Source organism: Gymnoscopelus microlampas, assembly GCF_963454915.1.
Source record: "Gymnoscopelus microlampas genome assembly, chromosome: 14".
Classification (NCBI taxonomy): domain Eukaryota; kingdom Metazoa; phylum Chordata; class Actinopteri; order Myctophiformes; family Myctophidae; genus Gymnoscopelus; species Gymnoscopelus microlampas.
In genome coordinates this window covers 11834039-11858569 of record NC_139951.1, presented here as the reverse complement: position 1 = coordinate 11858569, position 24531 = coordinate 11834039, and the positions used below count along the sequence as shown (strand labels likewise).

The window sequence follows — 24531 nt, the reverse complement described above, 5'->3', positions numbered from 1 at the left end:
CCACACCCCATACACTAACCTGGTTATTCTGTTAAAATCTATATGACCTGATTTTAAGTCTATTTCCATGAATGAAAATGACACTAAATGCACAGAGGAGAAAACACAGTTTGTGAACATGGTATTAAAAAAGTCTACACGCATCTCAGGTATCTCAGTTCATAAGAAATGAAGATAGAGCAGCCATTGTTCATACATTAAATGTATGGTTGTCAGTGGGTCAGGGCGTACAATTTAACAATACAATATTGTTTGTCCAAGGCCCTGCTTGTGTTTAGACAACCCCTCCGAAGCTTTGATGCAACTGTTTGTTCACTATCTAGAAAATGTTATCACAATAGTACTTCTAAAACATTGTCTTTAGTCATCCACTTCTTATCCAGTTCTGTGACAACAGAAGTGTATTGAGGTCTATCTCTCCAACTCAAGAATGTTCTGCCTAGAAAAAAATGCAGCCTGCCTCAAGTTCAAGGTCAACACTTATGTTACAGAGAATGCATGTTATGAGAATGCATGTAGATCAGATTTTTGTTGCTTGCGGCTTTATTGTTGTATATTGTCACCTAAAGTAAACACCAGAAAACTAGACTGCACAACTAGGTTTTATGAGGCCATGCAGGAGCATAAACAAACTAAATTACTTTGTGCACATATGTGTACAAAGTATAAGGTGTATATACATATAACAGCTTTATATTCCAATATCCATCTCCAGCTCTAAAGCAGAAGATACATTTTCAAGTCAGAATACCAATTTCATCCAAAATAACTTTAACAGGAAAACTCATACAGGATACAGAAGTGCAAATTGTTGATTGACATTTGCACCGGAAACCTATACAATTGAGGATGATAAACTCTCCTGATTGAATGAAATTGGTGACCCAACTGAAAATGTGTATTTTTTTGTTTGTTTATTAAATAGGGGAGACCCACCATAGCTGATTAATATTACAATGCAGATCATAATTTCATAATAGGCCTATATGCTACTATCATATGTATTTTCAAAGTATAAAATGTCCGAATTGTGTCGCATCTAGTTTCTTGAATGATATGGGTCAAATCAACCCACACTAAGAACAAATTAGACTTTCCGGCTGTGGATTTCAAAATATTGGTTTGCATGATGATGTCACCATATTGCCCATGCTGTACAATTTTGTGGGTAACCGGAAGACTCACCCCAAAACATGCTCACCCCCATTTTCTTTTGTTCTTGTATTAGCCTCGGAAACCCATGGCTTTTTTTGGGTTATTCTTGTATTAGTAGGATAGAAGTATATTTGTTTTCCCGAGGATAAGGTTACTGAGGATAAGATTCTAAATAAGTTTAAGGTTACTAGGCATAGTTTGACTGAGTATACGTTTAGGAGTAAGGTTAGGTTTTGGCACTGTTTTACTGAGGTTAGGTTTAGGAATAATGAATAAATAACTAGTACACTCACATTTTGTACTCAAGTAAAAGTACCAATACCACAATGTAGAAATACTATTACAAATAAAAGTTTGGCATTCAAAAGTTACTTGAGTAAAAGTACAGAAGTATTCGCATTAAAATATACTTTTATAATGACTATACAGTCATTATGCAGAATGTCCCATTTCACAAGTTTCCCAATGTATAAAAATGCTTTGAAAATAGTAGATCTACAAACTCACAATGCATCGCTTTGCCACGCGTTGAGAGCGTGTAGATCAAATAGGGCTGAAGTGGTTAATAGTAATAATACAAATCTACAAAGTAACTATAAAGTTAAAGTTTTCAAATAATTGTAGTGGAGTATAAGTACAATATTTGCCTGAGTTGTAGTGGAGTAGAGGTAAAAGTACTGAAAATTGGAAATACTCCAGTAAAGCAAAAAATACCTCAAAACTACTTGAGTAAATGTTTACGCCACTGGATATCATGCTTTTATTTTGAAGCAAAATTGACCCACTTCCCAATTTTTTGGGCTCGTCGCCGGAGCGTTGAGCCTGTTCACGTGCAGGGAAGGGAATCTCCTGATGTGACGTCATCAGTCTTTGTTCATAATGCTGTGTGACCTACATCTGACAGCAGCGGAATAAAACAATACTTTTTGACTCAAGTCTTCACCCCAGACCCCAGTTTCCATCATCATATATTAACTGCTCCAATTTAAATACATGAATCTAGTCATCTTTTCCCGGTTGTGATGACTGTCTGTGTCATTAGCAGACCATTACATCTTATTGTTGAAGCGCTTTGAACCGGTTCTGACTGGCCCCGTTGTTTTGGCCCCATGAATTCTGTCTGATGCAAGCATTTTGGGGGATTTCAAAGCTTTGACACAGATGCTGTGTATTGCCTATAGATAGATAGATAGATAGATAGATAGATAGAGATAGAGATAGATAGATAGATAGATAGAGAGGCTACACATAATATAATAACAATAACATAAATAACATAACATAATGAACAAACTAAATATTAATCGTTTTACGAGGCTACAGTAGATTGGCTACAGTATTAAAGGCCTGCCTTTTAGGAGGATGTCGGTTTGTCTAAAAATAGAGGCTCAACAAATGTCCCCCAACTTCCTTTTATGTAGTATGTCGACTCTCTCTTTGTGAAAGAGTTAATGTTTAACAACATATACACTACTTAAGGCGGCTTAATGAATGACAAGGCCATTGATTATATTTAAGTTTCTTGTCTGTAAACATAGAGAAGTATGGCTGTTCTTTGTTTGAGAAAAGAGGATGAGGGCCACACACACACACACACACACACACACACACACACACACACACACACACACACACACACACACACACACATAAAAAACGCCCGGGCGGAAAGACATCTTAAACCGTTTGATGTCTGAAACAGCTGCTGTAGCCACGCTCTCTGAAACACACACGCACCCCCCACCCCCATACACAGTACACACACATCCTCCACGTGCACACAGCACACACGGGGTGGGTAGGTGGAGGAAGTGCGGTGTAACGAAAGCCAGACCAGCAGAAACAGCTTCAAACCGGTTCTGTCTCTCCCTCTCTCTCTCTCTCTCCTCCTCTCCTTAGCAACACAAAAGCGCAGCTCCGTCCCTCTCTCTACCGGCTCTCTCTCTTTCTGTCTCTGTGTCTCCCTCTCTCTCTCTCTCTCTCAAACTAACGCAGACTCAGCGGACGATGCCACATCCACAAGCCCGCAGCAGCGCTCCTTTCCCCGGCTACAGCAGGAGACGCTACGGGCGCTTGATCGTGGTGGAGGTATGCGTGGCGCTATGATGACGGCAGCGGCAGCGGCGGCACACTCTCGGGGCTCAGCAGCAGCAGCAGCGCTTCGGCCGGCAGCAGCATCCCCACTGATGTGCCATTCCACACGGGCTGCTTTGTAGAGACAGAGGGCTTGGCTGATCACCATCACCATCTGATCTGACTGCTGCACAGGTGTCCTCCTATCCAATATTACCACGGTAAATGACGGTTGACTTTTTTACCCCCTGTTTTTTATATTTTATTTGTATTTGTCTTGAAAGAGAAGGGATTAATCGGGGATTAATTTGAACTTGTGATCGAAAATTCTGAAAAACAAAATCCTGCACAGAGGCTAATTAAGCATTGTAGACTACTTATTATTATTATTATTATTTTATTGTTATTATTTTATTGTTATGTCGACCCAACAATGCTTTCAGTTTCATTCGCCTGTTGTTATACATTATTTCTCATACGGATGCTCATTGATGCTCCTCTTCGACGGGGACCAACATGTCTGCTGATTGTGTCCACTCACTGTCCAGTAGATCTTTTGTCTTTCTTTTTATGCTTCGATATTCTTTCATTTGTCCTCTGAAGTTTTGGAGGGTTGGTTGACGCAAGCCACCCACCGGCAGTGGTGTAAAGTATATTTACTCAAGTACTGTAAAGTATAATTCTTTGGTATTCTTTTTTAACCTTAGGCCTACTGGAGTATTTCGAATTTTCTGTAGCCTACTTTTTTTTACTTCTACTTCTCTACATCTCAGAGCCAAATTTCATATTTTATACTTTTACTCCACTACAATTATTTGAAAACTTTAGTTAGTTACTTTGTAGATTTGGATTATTATTACAAAACATACATTAAGCACTTTCAGCCCTATACAGCCATTTGAAAATAGCCGGTCTACAAGCTCACAGTGTGTGATAGATCTTCTATCTTCAAAAGATGTTGTATACATTTTGAACTCGTGTGAAACGGGACATTTTGTACAATGAGTACTTTTACTTTTGGTAGCCTACTTTAAGTACATTTTTATGCCGATACTTATGTACTTTTACTCAAGTACATTTTCACTACTGGACTTCTACTAGCAACATACATAGCATATCTACATTGCAGTATTTTACTTAAGTAAAACATGTGAGATAGCCTACTTCCATCACTGTGCGTTACCATGGTGCGTGTGGCTGAACAGTGCACTGATCCGCATCCAGATTCCAGGCAAATTGTTATTGTGGTCTGAAGGCTGTCTGAAAGGAGGATCATAATTATGTAAATGAAACATAGGCTATACCAGGGGTCTTCAACGTTTTCAGGCCAAGGACCCCTTGGCTGGGAGCGAGATAAAGCAGGGACCCCCCCATTATATATTGTATAGAATATTCTTTTTTTCATAGATTTCATAGGCAGCTTCATAGACTTGTTTCACAGCACGATCATGTTGGATTCATGTTAATGTGTATTTCCAGATATTTAACCATGCACTTAAACAATACTTAGTATACCTGACCTTTCACTCTGTACTTAGCCTGCTCTTTTTCCCCCCCTATACTAAACCACTTTGCCGAAAATAGCAGATCTACAAGCGCACAACGCCTCGCAGTGCGAGGCGTTGTGTGCTTGTAGATCTGCTATTTTTGGCTAAAGTTCTCCTCAGAATAGGGATGCTTGGTTGAAGTGGTTCATGTAAAAATCACACAAAGATTTGGCGGACCCTCTGTAGTAACTCTGAGGACCCCCTAGGGGTCCCGGACCCCCTATTGAAGACCTCTGGGCTACAGAATCGTTCCTTTTCGCCGCCGGCTGCGAATTTGTTTAAAAAATAAATAAAATAAGTGAGGCTAAACCTTGACCTGCTAGACAGACATTGCAGTTTGCAGATAAACAGGACAATTGTTGTATAATCCTTCCCGTCCATATCTAGTTTTTAAATGTTTACACAGTGACAAGGAAGGAAGGAGAGGAGGATTACATTACAAGTGTTGGGGTTTGCCGTTCAGTTGCATTCCAGAATTATCTGTTGACAACCTCTGGTCTGGTGTTCCCCCCTGACAGAGAAGTAGGCTAATGTCCTTGTCATAAAGGCAGAACAGTGAAAACAATTACAAGCTTTCAGTTTCACTTGAAGCTGAACTTAATTTAATGAATACAAGGTGATGTTAATCAATCTGCATGGTTGAGTAGGCTATGTTATACAATATAACTCTAGTAGGTTATCTGCAGTGGTTGCTGGTTGGAGGTGGTCTGCACTGGTCTCCCTACTCTTCCACAGAGACATGTATTTATTGATTGATTGATTTAATACTTTATTAGTAGGTATACGGTCAAAGGTGATGCTAAAAGGATAACACGAAAAGCCCCAGGGGGCTTGTTTCCATTGTGGTCTATTGCACTCAACTCATCAGTAATATACATAATAATACATACAATACAGTACATATGTCACGGTCCGCTCCTCGGGCCGTGGACTTTGACTTGATTATTTAGGCCTTGAATGCCCTTATATGGTCATGGACACTTTAGGCCGGTTAGGCCGACGTTATTATTTAGACCTTGAATGCCCTTATAGGGTCGTGGACACTTTAGGCCGGTTAGGCCTAAAGTGCATACTGTATGTTCTGTATTCTGCATATTGTATGTTCTGCGTTGTGCTGCTTCTAATTGTATATTATAGATCTGATAGATTGTTCTTACTCTGTTGCCTTTTGCCATGATGATGTCTGCTCTTATTTTGTAGTCTTGTTTCCTGTCTGCCTTGTTATTGTTTCCTTTCTTGTCTCTCTTACCCTTGATTAGTTATGTTCTCCACCTGTGTCCTGTTGTGCCCCAGCCAATCACAGTGTTGATTGTAGTTTGTGTTCACCTGTGTCCAGTTAACCCTGTGTCTATTTATATTCCCCTGTTTGTTCAGTGCCTTGTCAGGTCGTCGTTTATTGTCAAGTGAGTTATGTACTGTGTGTTGGCTACAAGCCTTTCTATATTTGAGCCATTTAGTGTTAGTGTGTTGTACTTAGGCTGTTCGCCATCTGTATCTTGAGTCCTTGTTTTGCCTGCCCCATTTTATGGGAAGTTTAAGTTTGGTTAATAAACCTTTGAACTCTGATCGCTGCTGTCTGTCGTACTGCATTTGGGTCCTCTGAACTCGCACCCTGACAACATATTGGTAGAAAACTAGGAAGGAGGGGTGGGGGATGTAGGAGGGGTGGGGGATGTTACTACCAAGGTGTTCGAGGTCGGGTAGGACACCGACTGTTGACGAGTAGTACTTTGGTCTCTTATGCAGGTCAAAAGACCCGTGTTTGAATACCTTCTAGGACATTAGAGTTATGGTTTGCTGCATTGAAAACCAGCGGGTTGACTTGAGAAAAAAAAAGAAAGAAACCAACCAAAGCAAATATGAGAGGCTGTGGATGAGTGGATAGAGACTGAGGCCACCTGGGAATCAAAAGGGCACCGGTTCAATCCTCGGCCCGCCCATACAGTGCATGCGCTGAAGTGTCCCTGTCCCCGAGCAACGCACTTAACCCCTAACCTGCTCCTAATACTTAGGAGGATGGGTAAATGCAGAGCATACACATAATGTGTACCATGGCAAATACCCCAAAAGTAAGGGCACTAAAATTATTCATTAATTTAAATTTGTCCCCCCCCCGTTTTTTCCCTTAATCCTCCCCCTCTTTTCTCTTTACTTTCTTCCCTTTCTTCCGTCTCTCTCCCTCTCCCGACGTCTCCTTTTATCTCCTCCCTCGCTCCCTCTTCCTTCCCCAACCCCCCTCTCATTACAGCAGATCAGGACCGGAGTTGAGGTGAATCGAGGCGGTGGGGTGCGCACGTTTTGATCCTCGGACCCTCCCCTGTCTAGTAGCCACACAGATCACCTGAACGGTCAGATCATGACCGCCGCCATCGCTCAAACCACCGTCACCACCACCACGTGCATCTCCTCCTCCTCCGCCTCCTCAGCGAGGAGGGCCAGGCGAGACGGCGCCCCGGCCAGCGGCGCGGACGGGGGCTGGGGCTGGGCCGTGGTCGTGGCCGGCTTCATGGCTCAGTTCCTGGCCTACGGCTCGCCACAGTCGGTGGGGGTTCTCTACCCGGGATGGCTGCATCTCTTCCAGGAGGGCAAAGGCATGACGGCCTGGGTCGGCTCGCTGGTGTCTGGGGTCGGACTCGTAGTCGGTGAGAACGGACCGGCCGCAGTGTTGTGCGTGTGCGTGTGTGTGTGTGAGTGAGAGAGAGAGAGTGAGTGGGGGGGGGGGAAATAACAGGTTGAAAAGGTGAGCTAGACTCCCTCTTTCTCTCTCTCTCTGTCTCTCTTTCTCTCCCCCCCACTCGCCTTCTGTCTCTTTCTCTCTCTATCACCCTAGCAACATAGAACAACATTCAGCAGCAGGTTATGTTTGCAGTGCTGTTTCCACCCCAAGGGTCATGTTAACACACACACACACACACACACACACACACACACACACACACACACACTCACACTCAGTGGGTCATCAACATGTGAAACAGTGGCAGGAACACCCTGGGGTTGGTTAGAGTATTGTGTGTGTGTGTGTGTGTGTGTGTGTGTGTGTGTGTGTGTGTGTGTGTGTGTGTGTGTGTGTGTGTGTGTGTGTGTGTGTGTGTGTGTGTGTGTGTGTGTGTGTGTGTGTGTGTGTGTTTGTTTGTGTATGTGTGTGCGTGCTACACGCGCGTTAATCACAAGAAAGCCAATAATATCTCTGTTTTTCTGCCTTGTATCTTATTTTAGACTTAATGTGTTCTAGTTATGCTCTATGTTTGTGTGTGCAGGTCCTGTGTGCAGTGTGTGTGTGGTGTACTTTGGAGCCAGGCCTGTCACAGTGTTCAGTGGGGTGATGGTTGGAGGAGGGCTCATGCTCAGTGCCTTCGCTCCAAACATCTCTTTCCTCATCTTCTCCTACGGCATTGTGGTCGGTGAGTTCGCAAGATCGCACTGGGTTCCTCAACCCCTCTCTATTGTTCTCTTCTCTTCTCTTCTCTTGTCTTCTCTTCTCTCTTACGACTTGTAGTTAGAGAAAAACAGAGCGAGTCAGTTATGCTTGTTTGTCATCTGTGGCAGCCCCCGTGTGTGTCAGGAAAAGGAAATTGCAGTTTACAACTTGGCATTCAGAGAGACGTTATCCACTTGAACCCTAGCATCCCTATTCTGGGGTAAGGCTGCAACTAACGATTAATTCCATAATCGATGAATCGGTCGATTATTTTAATGATTAATCGATTCATCGGATTATCGCACTTATTTAGCAATTACCTTATAATTTTGATTTTAGGTTGTTTTAAGCATGTTCTATCTAACAATAAAGACAATACAGATGGATAATTAAAGGTAGGGTAAGTGATATTTTTTTGGTTAAAACAAAGTATTTTGTTAAAAGGTTAAAACACTATATTCTGATAGTAATCATTGCTATAGAGTGTTTTTTCAGTAACAGATGTCTCCCTGTCTCTCCAGCTCTTTAATAAACAGAAAATACGTTTTCCGGTAGGTGTCAAAATCTCAGCCAATCCAAAGCCAAAGAAAGTACCCATTTTTAAGCTTCATTTGTATAGTGTTCCAGTTCCAATTTTGTCTGCTCATTTCTTAGTGTCATCACTTCCAATTTCACTTGTTTAATCTGTATCCTGATTGAGTTCTCTGTCCTGGTTGGATAAAATTGGAAATTAAACTGAAATGAAAATACATTTTCTGTTTAAAGGAGCTACAACATGAATTTAAAAAATAATAATAATATTTGATATCATATTGTTTATGTCCCTCAAACGTTTTTCAAAAGGTTTGAGCCTAAATCAAGCCTCAGATATACTCATTCCAACTAACTTCTCTCTGGCTTATAAAGCACTTTCACCTGCAATACCACATTGTCCTGTTTGGCACGGGGCGCTATTGAGCCAGTTTGTATGCATGTTATGTCCTGGTTCTGTGTGGAAAAAGTAAAATAAATAAATAAATAAAATAAAATAAAAATGAAAAATGAAAAAAAAAAAAAAATTTTTTTTGGGGGATTTTTTTTTTTTGGTTAGAACTGTAAAACGGGAGGAATTGTTCCCAGACGTGACGTAGGGTGGGGGAACAAATCTGACGGACTGTTTTCAGACCAATTTACATAAAAACCACAGATAGCCTATGAAAGCCTGCATGCTCGAAGTCGGGTATTTTTTGGAACAGAAGAAAGGTGGGGGAGACCAAAAACACACAAAAATGAAGAAAAAGTTAAAATTCATGGTGTAGACCCTTTAATAAAGAGGTGGAGAGACAAGGAGACTCCTGTTACTGAACAAACACTCTATAGCAATGAGTACTATCAGAATATAGAGCTATTTAACACTTATTTTAACCAAAGCAAATCACTTACCCTACCGTTAATTAAAAAGTACATGTTATACAATTTTGCTCAGCTGCTGATTAAGCTACTACCCATAAAATACATATCAAAATAAATAAAAGCCACCTTATGGTACCTTTTATCTTCTTCTGACTGCTTGATTTGATTAAAAAAACATATTTTAGGCTAAAGGGTAACAGTACTCTTTTAAATGGATACAGGATAGGTGGGCACAAGGGACATCTGGGCACCTCGACGTAAAATCCCATCCCTTAACCCATTAAGACCTGGAACGCATCTGTGTCATTTTTTAATTTGAGCTAAAAAGCATTATTTTACACTTTAAATATACAAGCTCATAGTGCCGCGCTATGAGCTTGTAGATCTGCTATTTTTGAAAAATCGAGAAAATGTGTGCAAATTAATATATTTATTTTCTTTTAAAGCGAACATTCTCTCTCAAAACCCAAATCTTTTCTTCTGGGGGTCCCTGGAAAAAAATATTTCGAGATGGGGGTCAGCGGCCAAACATATATAATTTTGGGGGTCTGCTAAATGACTGTGATGTAATGTAATGTAACGTTGTCATGGCTATCAGTTCCCTCCTGACGTCGTGTCGGAGCGTTCGCACGTCTTACTTGTGTAACGTTGTCATGGCTATCAGTTCCCTCCTGACGTCGTGTCGGAGTTTCGACTGCTCCAGACCGTACTGAGTGACTGCTAGCTTGCATAGCGTCTTGAGACTCGGACTCAAGTCTAAGACGAACAGGCCATCAGAGGGTGTTCTGTTCATGTGTTCGTATCCTCCATAGAGGAAGATACGATCTCCCACCATGCAACAGCACCTCCTCCTACACAGGCCCCGGCCTTTCCCCTTGGGCTCAACCTTCTTCCAGGAGAAGGTCTCTGGGTTGAATTTCCACAGATCATGAAAGGTCTGGCTAGCGTTATAGCCACCAAGTATGTACAGCTCTCCATTGTAGGTAAAGGCTGAATGACACCATCGTTCTTCTGTGTGAAGCGGTGCAGAAGACGTGCTCAGCCAGCAGTTGGTCTCTGTGTCAAACACACTGATATTGTTGTGTCCCCCAAATACAAACATCTTTGTCCCGATGATGTTGGCAGAGTGACATTGTGAAGCAGGTGGTGGAGTGCCCCTGGCGTTAATTGAAGACCAGACCATTGTGGTGGTGTCCAGCTTGTAAATGTCATTAGTAATTTCGTCATTAGTGATTTTGCCTCCATAGATGTACACAACCTTCCCCAAGACACAGGCTGAGTGGTTGTAACTCCTTTTTGGAACGGCCCCAGAAACCTTGGGCTTCAACCATCTGTGGGTGTCCACATCAAATGCATAAAGCCTGTTGCAGTAAGGTGTCCCTCCCCAAATGTAGATGACGTCTTCTACCAGCACGGCTGTGAAGCGCACAAGCGCTGCCTCTGAGGGAACCTCAGGGGCAGGTTCTCCTCTTCCAGATGTCAGTTGGGGCAACTTCATCCACATCCAGTCTAAAGACAATGTGTTGAAGACGTACACTTCCATCTTGTCCAGGTTGGAGCAGCCTCCAAATGAGTACACCTTGTGCTCCACTGCAACAGCAACATGGTTCGGCTTCCGTCCCCTCCGTCCCCCTTTCAGATGAACTGTCCAGCGCAGCATTCCCACACCTGCCACTCACTGTACGATGGAATGATTTAGATCAATGGCGTGTGTTGCGACGATCGCTTCACTTCAGGGTTTCCAGCTCACAACTGTACTCGGTCTTTACGATTGCTCATGTGATCTGTGAAAGATATTCCACGTTTCTTTTGTACAATGCTTGCCGTGATGGGAGGAAGTCATATGTCATCGGACGTCATGGATGTCCATATTTGGTCATTGCAGTGGAGGACATAATGACATCATCAATCATGGCAAGAAGTAGGAGTACTATCAATGATTCCACGAACGCCAAATTGTTACAGTTCCTTAAGACATTCCCTGCCAATAACGTAGATCTACGTTAATGCAAATACAGCCGTTCACTGCCAATCAAGTAGATCAATGTTTTTTTTTCTTTCAATATTTGATTATCAAATTCGTTGGCAACAAATTTAGTAATCGATTTTAAATCGATTAATCGATTCGTTGTTGCAGCCTTATTCTGGGGCAAATGCTATTTTCGTAGAGTGCAGAGAGAAATACTAGTGGACCTAGCTCTGGTAGACCCTGGTCAACTAAGATACTGTATAGGCCAGGGTTAAAGTTGTTATCCAAAGCGACTTGCAGAGTGCATGGTTGGAGGTCGTGGGCAAGAACCCTTAGATCATTATGTATTAATAAGTGTGTGTTTTCCCAGGTATCGGCTGTGGTCTGGTGTACTCCGCTACCCTCACTATCACCTGTCTCTACTTTGACAAGAGAAGAGGCCTGGCCTTGGGAATCGTCACCACAGGTAACCCATGTGCACACGATCTACCACGATCACATGATCTACCATGATCACCACATATAAACACCTGTTACCACATACTAACACCAGTTAGCTACCAACACCATGGGAGGAGGAGAAACAGAAACACTTGTTGTGTGTCTCTGGCAGCTTGTCTCTAAATTATTTGTACATTTTAGGCAAGAAATAAGCCAGGCAGTTTCTCAATCTTGATTAATTTCATATCTACACCTACTAGTTACTGTCAATCTCTCTATCCCGCCCTTCTTTTTTCTCTTTTTGAGCAGAAAAAGCTTTTGAGGAAGTGCTATTTCTTCATAAACGGCGGATAGCGCGAACACACCCAGAGTTCTGTCAACCACTGTATCCCTCCCTCCTTTTTTCTCTGTTCACTTTGAGTCAGAAAAAGCTTTCGAGGAAGTGCTTTTTCTTCATGAAAGGCAGATAGCGCGAACACACCCTAATTTCTGCAACCACTTGTATCCCTCCTTTTTTCTCTGTTCACTTTGAGTCAGAAAAAGCTTTCGAGGAAATGCCTTTTCTTCATGAAAGGCGGATAGCGCGAACACACCCTAATTTCTGCAACCACTTGTATCCCTTCCTTTTTTTTTCTCTGTTCACTTTGAGCAGAAAAAGCTTTCGAGGAGGTGCCTTTTGTTCATAAAAGGTGGATAGTGGGAATTAGGTGTCAACCAACGTGTAACCCAATGTGTCACTGCGTTAACGTTTTAATCTGTCCTGTTCCTCTCACTTACCATTGCGGGCGCGCTTCAGTGTTTTGCTGTCATTGATCACACAACCTAATGTGTTGTCTCCCAGGCGGAAGCGTGGGCGGCTTTGTTTACGCCACGATGAAGACCGAGCTCATCGACTTGTTTGGTCTTGACGGCTGCCTGCTCATCATCGGTGCGCTGGCGCTCAACATCATCGCCTGTGCCGGCCTCATGCGACCTCTGACCCCACCCAAGTACTACCTCAAGCAGCGGGCTGCCATTTTGGAACGGGCGGCCAAGGGGCAGCTGTACGAGAAGGCCCCCGCGTTCGAGGAGACAATCAAGGTGTCCCCGGAAGCCTTGTCACCCAATGAGAAGCCCCTGTTGGCCAAGGACCTCGTGATCGTCATAGAAACCAAGGAGCTGGCCATTGAGAAGAAGAGGGGGGACATGTTTAGCTGCTCTGCGCTGGTCAAAGTCATTAAGAACAGAATGAGAGATTACTCCACGTGAGTACACATTCACACACACGCACATAGACACACACACACACACACACACGCGCACACGCACATGCACATGCACAATCATTCATACTTGTGTTTTTCATGTTGTCTTTGGACAACACAAAGTCATTCAGTTTACATTTTATATTTAACATTTTCTCTTCCTCTCTCCTCTCTCTCTCTCTCTCTCCTCTCTCTCTCTCTCTCTCTCTCTCTGCAGGTGTTTTTCTCCTACGCTGGCTTTGTTTCAGGACAGGGTCTTCATGTCTCTGTGCGTGTCTCTCTTCCTGTTCAGTCTAGGTGAGTCTCCTCCCCTCTGTTTGTGGTTTGAACGTTATGTTCCAATTGACAGTACTGTATGTTCCAAATGACAGTATGTTCCAATTGACAGTATGTTCCAATTGACAGTATGTTCCAAATGACAGTATGTTCCAATTGACAGTATGTTCCAAATGACAGTATGTTCCAATTGACATTCTTTTGTGAGCCCTTTTGTGAACCCTTCAAATGTCATCTGCCGTTCATGACTGAACAGGTGAAATCAATAAGGGACGACCTGCTCGTTTCCATGGGTTCCTTATGTACTGTATATTCAATAATGTGTACTATAGCAGTGATTCTCAAACTTTTTCATTTCAAGGAAAGGTTTGAATTCATTAGGCAGCCAGCTCCTATTTGATGCAATTATCATTCCTCAGTGACCCCATAAGGGTCCATATGGACCCCTGGTGGTCCCCAGACCTGAAGTTGAGAAACAGTGATCTATAGTATAACACACACTTTATACGTGTTACTAGGAGACGTAGGCCTATGCAAAAAGCCATGTCAGCATCCTGTCAGCTGTTGTAAGTTTTTCTGCCGTTTACATTGTTTTCCATGGCAACGGTTTCAAACAGGAAGTTCACGAAGGTCGGAATGTTCTGGGCTGCGGCTGTTATTGTTAACCACTTGAACCCCAGCGTCCCTATTCTGGGGGGAACATTAGGCAAAAAAATCTGAAAATAGACGATCTACAAGCTTCACAACGTGTGCATTGTGAAGCTTGTAGATCGGTTATTTTCGGTTATTTGAGGAGTAAAGAGTATTTGAAGTGGGCAAACTAGTAATAGAATACGTTCGGAAGCATCTTTCAGAAAACCCTAATGATTTTGGATATTTCATAAAACAAAGTTTAAAGCCTCAACCTGTGATTCGGCTGTACTGTAGAACAGGAAGAACATATGTTTTAGAGTGATAACATGACAATTCTACATATTGTGCTAATTGTTTAGGAAATAGAGCGCTAGTGTGTGTGGGGCTCTTTTTACGCTGTCTCCGATTTTAGAGATTACATTTTGCTCTAATCCAAGGGTCTTCAACAGGGGGTCCGGGACCCCTAGGGGGGTCCTCAGAGTTACTACAGGGGGTCCGCCAAATTTTTGTGTGATAGGATTTTTGTTTTTACCTTAACCACTTGAACCCTAGAATCCCTTTTCTGAGGAGAACTTTGCAAAGAGGTATTAGGTGTAGAAGGGGAAAAAGAGCAGACCAAGTAAACAAAAAAAGTTTAATCTGAAACGCAATTGTATACAGTATAGAGGGGGTCCCTGCTTCATCTCTCTCTCAGCTAGGGGGTCCGTGGCCTGAAAACGTTGAAGACCCCTGCTCTAATCCATAAACAGTTTATTGGCGTTGTTGTAGGTGTGTGTGTGTGTGTGCGTGCGTGCGTGTGTGTGTGTGTGTGTGCGTGCGCTGCATATGAGGCGTGTGTGTGTATGTCTATACAATGCTCTACTGACACTCCCTCCCCCCTCCCTCTCCCACCACACAGGTCCTTCCCCCCAATGCCAAGTGAGGATGAATAAAATACCTACTACTTCCACCTCTCCTCTCCTCTCCACCTTCCTCTCCTCCTCCTCCTCCTCCTCCCCCTCCTCTCCGCTCTCCTCGTCCAGGTGCCTTTCCTCCGCTGCTCTTCATGGAGGACGTGGCGCAGAGCGAGGGGCTGTCGGATGGGGTGGCGGCGATACCCCTGGTGTCCCTCACTGCCATCTCGTCCGGGGCGGGGAAGATGGCTCTGGGGATGCTGGCCGACCTGCCCCTCATCAACAGTGTTTACCTCTATGCGTTCACCCTCGCCGCCAGTGGCCTGGGTCTGCTGCTCATCCCCATTACCAAGTAAACGCATTTAATAACCTCATTTTAAAGGGATAGTTCATCCCCAAAATCACCTTTTTTCTATCGATTAGTCTCACCCCATGGAGACTTGAATTCATGGATATTTCGTATTTTTTGTCGCATTCCTAAGCCAATAAATTGATGACCAGCGGAACGGTAGGCAGCGGTTCCGGTAGGAGAGACAAAGGAGACTCTTTGTGTCTCCTACCGGAAGCGCTGCCGGTCATCAAATTAGTGGCTTAGGAATGCGACAAAAAAAAACAAAAAAACATGAATTCAAGTCTCCATGGGGTGACTAATCGATAGGATGAAAACAATGTTTTTTTGGGTGAACTATCCCCTTAAATAGTATTATAGTCATACTGTGTAACATTTTTGATTAGTTATTTCTTTATATAATCTTTTTTTGGTATATTTTTCACAATAACCATTCTGCATAAATGTGTTTTTTTGACCACTTCTCTAAACACTATCATTATTAGTTGTCTGCCCCACACTTGTGCGCCAAAATGAAGCAGCCGTCCGAAATGTACCTAAAATTGATTTATTGTGTATTATGTATTTTAAATTAAATTTTAAAGTAACACTTACCGTTTCTGACAACAATATTGTGACGTTCCAACATAACTTCGATGCTAGGACCCAGCATTTGTTTTGGAGCAGTACTTAGTCCGTCATATTAAAATATACTGGGTTTAAGTGGATAAAATCTCACATATATCTAGACTCGTCGCTGTTTCTGATACATTTCATCCCATATTGCTACTGTCTGTTATTTTTAAGTGATATGTACCTAACATCCCCATGTCCATCCTGCAGGACGTATTTGGGTCTCCAGATGCTGTGCACAGCCCTGGGTTTCCTGTCAGGTAACTGGTCCCTGACGTCCTACGTCACCACCCAGCTGGTGGGCATGGAGCGGCTGACCGAGGCTCACGGCATCCTCATGTTCTTTGGAGGGTTCGGGATCATGCTGGGACCCCCTGTCGTAGGTAAGACAATGACCTCGTAACTATGGTAACAGTCATAGGCTCATGTATAATTCAACCTCTGTAACTGTCATAGATCCATGTATAATATAACATTGGTAATGGTCATAGATGTATGTATAATATAACCTAATGTATATAACTGTGTAACAGTCATAAAATTGTGTAAATGGTGCATTTATATAGCACCTTTATCTAAAGCGCTTTACAATGTGCATTACCTTCACCCATTCACACACTCAATTCACACACCAGTAGCAGAGGAAACCATGCAAGGGCAGTTTGCATTTAAGGGTTCAGTCGTGTCTTGCTCAAGGACGCTTAATCACTAACCCAGGGTCATACAGTTATAGATAGATATAACTATGCTAATGGCTGTTCATTGCTCTGGTAATCCCTGTTGCAGCAGTTAATGCTGGCCACACACAACTTTGCGAATAATGTTGTTTTATAGAGAAAATATAAATGTACTTCACGAGTTAATTACTGCTGGCTTTGAACATTGGCGGCAGAAGAAGCCAACCTGTTTTTCAGCCGGTTTGTGTTTGTGCTGCTGGCTGTTTTTAGAAATCATGTTTAGGAAATTGTGTTGCGTGCAGCCAGACTTTAATATCACACCAGATTATGGATACTAGTACAGTCTGTCTGCTCCACCTTTCTCCAAAACACACCATCACACACCACCACTGTGTGTTGCTGAATGAAATGCTCCAATCTTAAGCAGGGATGGATTAAGACTAAAAGAGGGCCAATTTAATTTCCCCCCATACTACCCCCGGAAACGGGCATTCGTGTGGACACACAAACACACTGCTCAAGTTGTAAGTCTTGCGTTGGTCAAAAAAGCACCTGTAGACATTTTATCGTACAGGATTTACAGTGTTTATATGCTAACAGTATTTGCGTACATTATAGTTATTTGTGTAAAAAATCGTTCTGGTCGGGTACTCTGGTACCCGGCCAGAAAAAAATACTCTGGTCGGGTAGGACGCCTACTGGTTGGCAAGTAGTACTGCCCAAAGCGCAATATCTCTCAAGTGGTCAATCAGGCTTCCCATCTTGGAAGAGTGGTAGAAATGTGGTGTCCCACTTCGAGGACATGAAGCAAACGGACTGCAGCTTTAAAATGCTTTGTCTAAAGACTCTCATTATAATATAATAACTTTGTCTTTGTGGAAAACAAAGGTATAGCTTTTCTTTGTTCGTTTGTCTTTCAAATTGGGGAGATCTGTTTGGAACGAACTTGATGTTTACAGAAAATATTTAAAAAAGATCATAATGTTAAACATACACGTTTATGCATGTATTTTATTTTATGGAGTGGCTCTGCAGGCAGGCTGTCTGTCTGTTCGGAGATAATCTCACCAACCGTTTGACCGATAAGCGTCACACTTTGTATACATTCTGCCAGTAAGCCACAGAAGTAAATGTTTTCACATACGTTTTATGCTTTATGAAATATTTAACTTGAACTTTACAATGGAAGTCAATGGGGCTGTTGATCGTGCTGAAACCTAACACATACATCATAGAGACGTCATAGACGTGATGACTGATGTCACAGGCTGGCAGGCATGAAGACAGCTAGATCTACATCATTTATAGTTAACTCTTGTTTTCTCTATCTCCGTTTCTCCCAAGGCTGGTTCTACGACATGACCCAGTCTTACGACTTAGCGTTCTACCTCAGTGGAGTGTGCGTTCTGCTCGGCGGTGCCATCCTCTTCATCGCTGCGCTGCCTTGTCTGGGTTGTGCCAAGCCTGAGTCTGCCCCGCAGCCAGAGGTCTCCCAGACAGAGTTTATAGAGTGCACCGTTCCTGTGGCGGTGGTGCCGGAGCCTGCTGTCTACACCACCGCACTGCACATGGTGGCTTCAGTGGCCTGAGGCACTCAAACCACAACAATAACACAAAGCAAGACACATGTTTATCAATCTGGATGCTGGAATTTGGAACCTGGACTCAGGTTCTAAGTTTGGATTCCCAGAAAACAGAACTCATCTAGATTCCGGTATAGAGGGTGAATAATGGATTCAGGAATACTGAATATGATTTTTTGTTTGTTTGGACTCAGACTCTGGAAACGGGTATAAGTCTACAGGTTGCCTAGTGGCTCAGACAGGGAGTGAACTGACCACATTCTCCTTGTGAGCCACGAGGACCTGGGTTTGAATACAACTCCCGTCATGCCTCATGTCTACCCTCTCTCTGCCCTACGTATCCTGTCTCTCTACACTCTCCTACAATCTAAACAAAGCATCAAAGTTACAATATCAAGAAATACTGGATAAATCTGAACACGGATTTGTATCAAATTCATTCCAGATCTAATGAAACTGGACTTGAAGTCAAGACTTGAATCGGAACACAGAGCCGTAAGACTTTGTGAGACTCCTTTGGTTCTAGTGTGGACCGCGGTATGGATAGGAGACACAAACGGACTGTGTTGCAAAATTTGCACCCGTGAATCAAACACAACCCAGCGTTTACCAAGAGGTGTGGGGTTTTTTTTCACCTCACTGTCAGCAGAGTTAATGAGAGCAAGACAAGATCCTTTTTTGAGTGGAAAAACGAAACAAAACATGAACAGTTTTTATTTGAAGATCTTTCTTTTGAATGGTTATTTTTTATTGTATTTTACTGCAATGCACAATTTCAGAAAGAATGAGCTATATCAAGTTGAAACGCACACACACTTCACATGAATAGAATCACCAGCAGAGGCTCTTAGATGGACAGAAATACCATAGAAGCTCTTAGACTCAATAGAAATGCCAGGAGAAGCTTAGATGAACTCCTGGTTGATCACAGAGCCGGACACAGACCCGTTTTTCACTACTCTGCCATTTTGAGCAGCAGCCATTTAAGCTTCACAATCCTGCTCTGTGACTCTTCTATTATGCACAGCATTTGTCTGCTGTCATGTAGGCCGATTTAGATGTGTGAGTGAACAGGTCAACACATATTCCTGTGTCCTTACATTGTAAACTTTGGTATGTGCGTTTGTTCCCGCCACTCTTAGGCATAATATAGGATGTTGCCATGGGATTGAAAATTGCCTGGTAAAGAAATAATGGAGGGGAGAAGTCTGTTATCATTTGTAGCCGGCTCTTCTTTGCTCTAAAAAAGCAACGGAAGGAATTTGGCGCTCATGGAGAAGCGGGTCTGGTTTTTGGCTCTGCTCAGTCAGAATGTTCCACTTCCTGGAACGTTATGTCCCCTGATGATGATGATGATAAATGCAGTCTTTTGGCTTTGCTCTCGAAAGTTTAAGCACCATAGGCTGCCGTACAGAACTGTCATCAAAATATACTGACAAATATTTGATGTGAGACTGTAAACACTCATATAACCTACTTAGAACTGATAGTGTGTTAGGAAACACTGTTACAGAGAAACGTTTTGTTTTTTTCTGATTTGGATTTTAGTGAAGGGAAAAGTAAAAAAAAAAAGAGTTCAGTCGTTGCTGGGTATAGAGACCTTCAAACATAACGCTGAATTCAATTCAGTCTGTTGTACAGCGACATCGCACACCAAAAATAGCAGATCTATATAAGCTCTTTACGCGTTGCATCCGCGACACGTTGGGGGCTTTATTCAGACTTCGTGTTTTGTCACTAAAACACTCCTGAATCCACCACCCCTCATGTCGAGCTTAATAACTGTCCTGTTGTCGTAAACGTTGTAGCTACTGATTGTGGTCCTACGGCAGGCTTTAACTAAAGGTAACGTACAACTCTGATAGAATTCCCATTACACTACCTGACTTGAATATTCTCAGTTGTTTTAAATGAGAGGGTGCATGAGAAACGCACGACTTGAGAAATGATCGGAAACTATTCTTAATATAATTTACTTACTTGTCTTTTGGATTTGTGATTTTGTCTTTATTATACTTATTCATAGCCTTTTTTTCTCTTCTTTTTAGTACTTTGTATTTATTTGAATTATTACACCCCACCAAATATGGAGGAATGTTTGTCTTGTTTAAGTCATATACCGGCAAGCGTTCTATACTTGTTCTCTGTTTATCATTATTTTTGACTGATTGTCTATAATTTGCAATTTCATTATTAATTTCCCTAATTAGTTTTTTGTCTTTGTAGAGGGAAGGGGGAGAAGGGGTTAAATGAATTAAGTTTACATCAAAGAGAGGTTAAAAAAAACAACAACAGATCAGTCACTCATTTTAGCCATAAGGAACAAGAATGCATTATTTTATTTACAGGTATGCTGGCTAAAATAAAATGTATTTTGGGCTTTGAGGGAACGTAGCGGATGGGCATTTCTACCTGCACTGTCTACCAATGTGCACTGACAATATGGTTCTCAAAATGAGGCCCAGGGGCCCTCCACGAATCACTGAAGATATCCTAAAAGGTCCTCAGACAAGAGACAGATTTCTGTTTTTATTTCATTTATTTCAGATTTGTCTTATTTTATTTACGCAGAAATAATATCCCCATTTTTGGCTTTTGTTCACCTTCAAATGAACCACTTACACCCTATATACTTCGCCGTATAACAAGTAGCAAATAGAGCCGATCTACAAGCTCACAACGCGTCAACATGCAACAGTTGTGAGCTTGTACATTGGCTATTTTTGCCATTTTCATACAAATGGGCCTGTAATGACATGCCCAAAGTAGAGACGCCAGGGTTAATGTGGTTAACAGCCATATGCTCAGTAATAATCTGTTCAGAACTAAAAACATGTTTTAGTGTATACTTAGCACAATGTAAAGGGTGATTTAATACTTTGTTGAGTGTCGGTGTCTTGCACCAAAATAGCAGAACTACAAGCTCACAACGCAAGACACGATGCACAACCAAGTATAAACCAGGCTTTAGTTATAGCACAATGTACTGTAATGCCAGCAACAGCACGGCCTGCTGAGGATGTCTTCAGTCAGTCTCTGTGGGGTTCCAGAAAGCTTGCACTATGCGAACACACTGAACCTAAACTGAGGAGTTTCACTGCAAAAAGGCGTATAAATAGAGTTGGTGTATGCCGGGTTGATCGTGTATGTTTTAAGAAATATGCAGATGATCCCATCCTTTTAAAATGTTAAATATTACCCCAGATAAAGTGTTATATTTAAAGACCAGTGATCGTTTTGAAAGGGTTCGATCGACCTGGCAGCTAACTCCTTTTTGAGTGAAACTCTTCGACTGCACTAACAGAAATGTGCCCGTCTTTTTTTGCTCTGCAAGGAACAAAATCCCTCAAAGCCTCAAAAACTCTTGTCTGTTCATTGTTATGTCAATACCAAAGTGCGGGATGTTACCTACAACGGTGTTTTTAACATTTGAAGATATTTGTTACTGAAGGCCTGCTGCATGTTAGGCATGCCTTTTATACTGTCATGCCTAGAAACATTTTAAAAAGTTTGTTGCTGTTGTGTTTCTTTTTTAAAGATGAATAAGCCTTTAATTTAAGCCAGGCTGGACCTACCAATTGATCTTTTTTTGCAATGTGTACTTGATGGTTTTTGTACGCTGTTGTGTCAAATATCTCTTCAATATTTGTAATCTTGTGTGAAAGGGTAATTGTCAATTACAGTGGTTCTCAAACTGGGGTCTGGGGACCCCTGGGGTCCTTTAGGAGTTACGGGACTGTAACTCAGAGAGAGTACAAATGGAACCAAAAGGACCCTCACGGGTCCATTTGGTTCTAGACTGAGATGAGATATTTGTATCAAACTGGGGGTCCTTGAAATTAAAAAAGTTTGAGAACCACCGGTCTATTAGATATGACACCTGGAAACACTGGCTGGATACCCAGGTTGTGACAGTGCAGGAAATAGCTGATCTACAAGCTCACGTTGCAGATAGGGTATTTTCAAGGCGCAATATCGCAATATGTAGATGGACGAGGGTGTTACATGAAGCACAGTCTCCGATTGGAAAACAACAAACAAATGACTGTCAATACATTGACAGATGACATTGAATTGAACTTGAACTTTAGACAAATATGGCAAATATGTCTGTCATTACAGAAGAATCGGTTGATTCCTTTTAATGATGCATTTTATAATGATGTAAGAAATAGTTTGTCTTAAAAAAACCACATTTTGAAACCTCTTATTTATATAATTTATGTATTTGTTTTTTTTTTATCAGTTTTTATGAATAAAAACAAGTCAACATGATGTCAGAGTTAACCACGTTTTTTTCTGGCATGTAGCCCAGGCACGTCTACCTTCCTGTAGTGTGTGCGTGTGTTTGTATGTGTGTGTGCGCGTGTAGTGTAGTCTACAGTATGTGTGTGTGATTTCCTCTTGTGCAGACACGCCTGTGCATGCTTATATTTTGTGGGTCGGGGAAATGAAAGGTTTTTCAAGGTGTGTGTTTGTGTATGTGTTGGGAGGGAGCCTCTAGGCAATTCCTGTCGCACGAGTCAATGCTCTGTGTGTGTGTGTGTGTGAGTGAGAGAGACAGGAATGTGTGAGTGCCTATTTTAGGCACCGTCAATGAAAACTCTTTCATACTGGCATTAATGCGTGCGCACGCATGTACTTATATGAATGTGTGTGTGTGTGTGTGTGTGTGTGTGTGTGTGTGTGTGTGTGTGTGTGTGTGTGCGCGCGTGCGCGTACGTGCATGTGCGTGTGCCTGTGTGTTCCTGCAGCCTTTGAAATAATCACATGGAATCTCCTGCTGCTTAGAAAACCAGTCAGTGGCGGTTCCCACATAGACACACACTGTATGACAGACTGTATGCTCACGCACGCACACGCACACACGCACACACGCACGCACGCACGCACGCACGCACGCACACACACACACACACACACACACACACACACACACACACACACACACACACACAAAAGTGATGACTCACAATTCCAAGACATGGGAATGACCTACATTGTGTGTGTATGTGTTTACTAAGAAAGAAAGAAAGAAAGAAAGGGTTAAGTTAGCAACATCTTGTCTTTCTTTAAGAAAATACAAGACTCCCCATAATATAATAATACTATTAGAAGTGAATTTTCCCAAAAAAGTAAAACCACAAAGACAATGTCATTAAACACCTCACATTACTTTGTCTTTTTTGTTTTAGAAACTGAAAATGTCCTACTGTATGATAATGTGTTAGTTCTCGTTCATTGTTTAACTCTTTTATTTTAGCTCTGTTTCATACTACATTGTTACATTACATTTCACTGTGCATACTTGCATGAGTGATGACAAATACAATATCTTAAATCTAATGTAGTTATCTAGTCTACTTATTTTGTATCTTATTTAGGAGTTAGGACAGATGAATGGACCTCCAAGCTCACAATGAGGTTGGAAAAACCTCATTGTGAGTTAGCTGGTTCCTGTTAGCTGGTTCCTGCCGGACAACAACAATAATTTATAATTATCAGAATATCAACAGTTTTATTTCAGCTAAATTGAGGCTCACACACACACACACACACACACACACAGACCCGCACGCAAGCGCGCGCACACACACACACACACACACACACACACACACACACACACACACACACACACACACACACACACACACACACACAAACACACACACACACACACACACACACACACACACACACACACACACACACACACACACACACACACACACACACACACACACACACAGAGTATTGAGTCAGCAAGATAATTACAGGACAGAGAGAGGTTGGGGGTAGGGAGAGAGACAAAGAGAGAGGGGACTGGGAGAGAGACACCAAATCTCTTGCTAGAGATTGCTAGGGTTCATGTGGTTAAGGCCTGGTGTGGCGCGTTGTGACCTACCCTGTAGATCGGCTATTTTCCCTATATTTGAAAGTTTGTTTGTTTGCTCTTTTCTGAAAAAGGTTTGCTAAGAGTTAACACTGGGTTAACCCTTAGCTCCCTGTCTAAACTCTAATTGATGATGCAAAGCCTTGTCACAACAGGAAGCAAGTGAACAAAGATGGACCATGTGACTCATTCTCCTGTGCGTGTGCGTGCGTGTCTGTGTGTGCGCTTGTACGTAAGTATAACTCGCCAAAGCTGGCGTATAACTCAGACTTTAGGGGTTAGGCTTAAAAATAGCAACAAATGGTAAAAATTGTGTCGCTGTCCTAAAATGTTGATGTCCTCACAAATATAGTATTACTGTGTGTGTGTG

General features: G+C 42.2%; 1 protein-coding gene across 4 annotated transcripts; it reads left to right on the top strand.

The window, feature by feature from the left end:
• The first annotated feature begins 2972 nt into the window (after positions 1–2972).
• LOC311060667 (monocarboxylate transporter 9-like) lies at positions 2973–22540 on the top strand. 4 transcript variants are annotated; one of them, XR_014602299.1, is made up of 9 exons: positions 2973–3449; positions 7024–7417; positions 8036–8179; positions 11928–12023; positions 12840–13242; positions 13460–13539; positions 15050–15396; positions 16216–16388; positions 18027–18166. XR_014602299.1 is itself a non-coding variant. In XM_084078940.1 (9 exons), exons 2-9 carry the CDS (start codon positions 7132–7134, stop codon positions 18269–18271), a joined length of 1650 nt encoding a protein of 549 aa, XP_083935066.1. In that variant the 5' UTR covers positions 2975–3449; positions 7027–7131; the 3' UTR covers positions 18272–22540. The 4 variants fall into 4 exon arrangements, 3 of the variants coding, with proteins under 3 accessions (XP_083935066.1, XP_083935064.1, XP_083935065.1); XM_084078940.1 differs by having other exon boundaries at positions 2975–3449; positions 7027–7417; positions 15174–15396; positions 18027–22540; XM_084078938.1 differs by having other exon boundaries at positions 2975–3449; positions 15174–15396; positions 18027–22540.
• The last annotated feature ends 1991 nt before the right edge of the window (positions 22541–24531 follow it).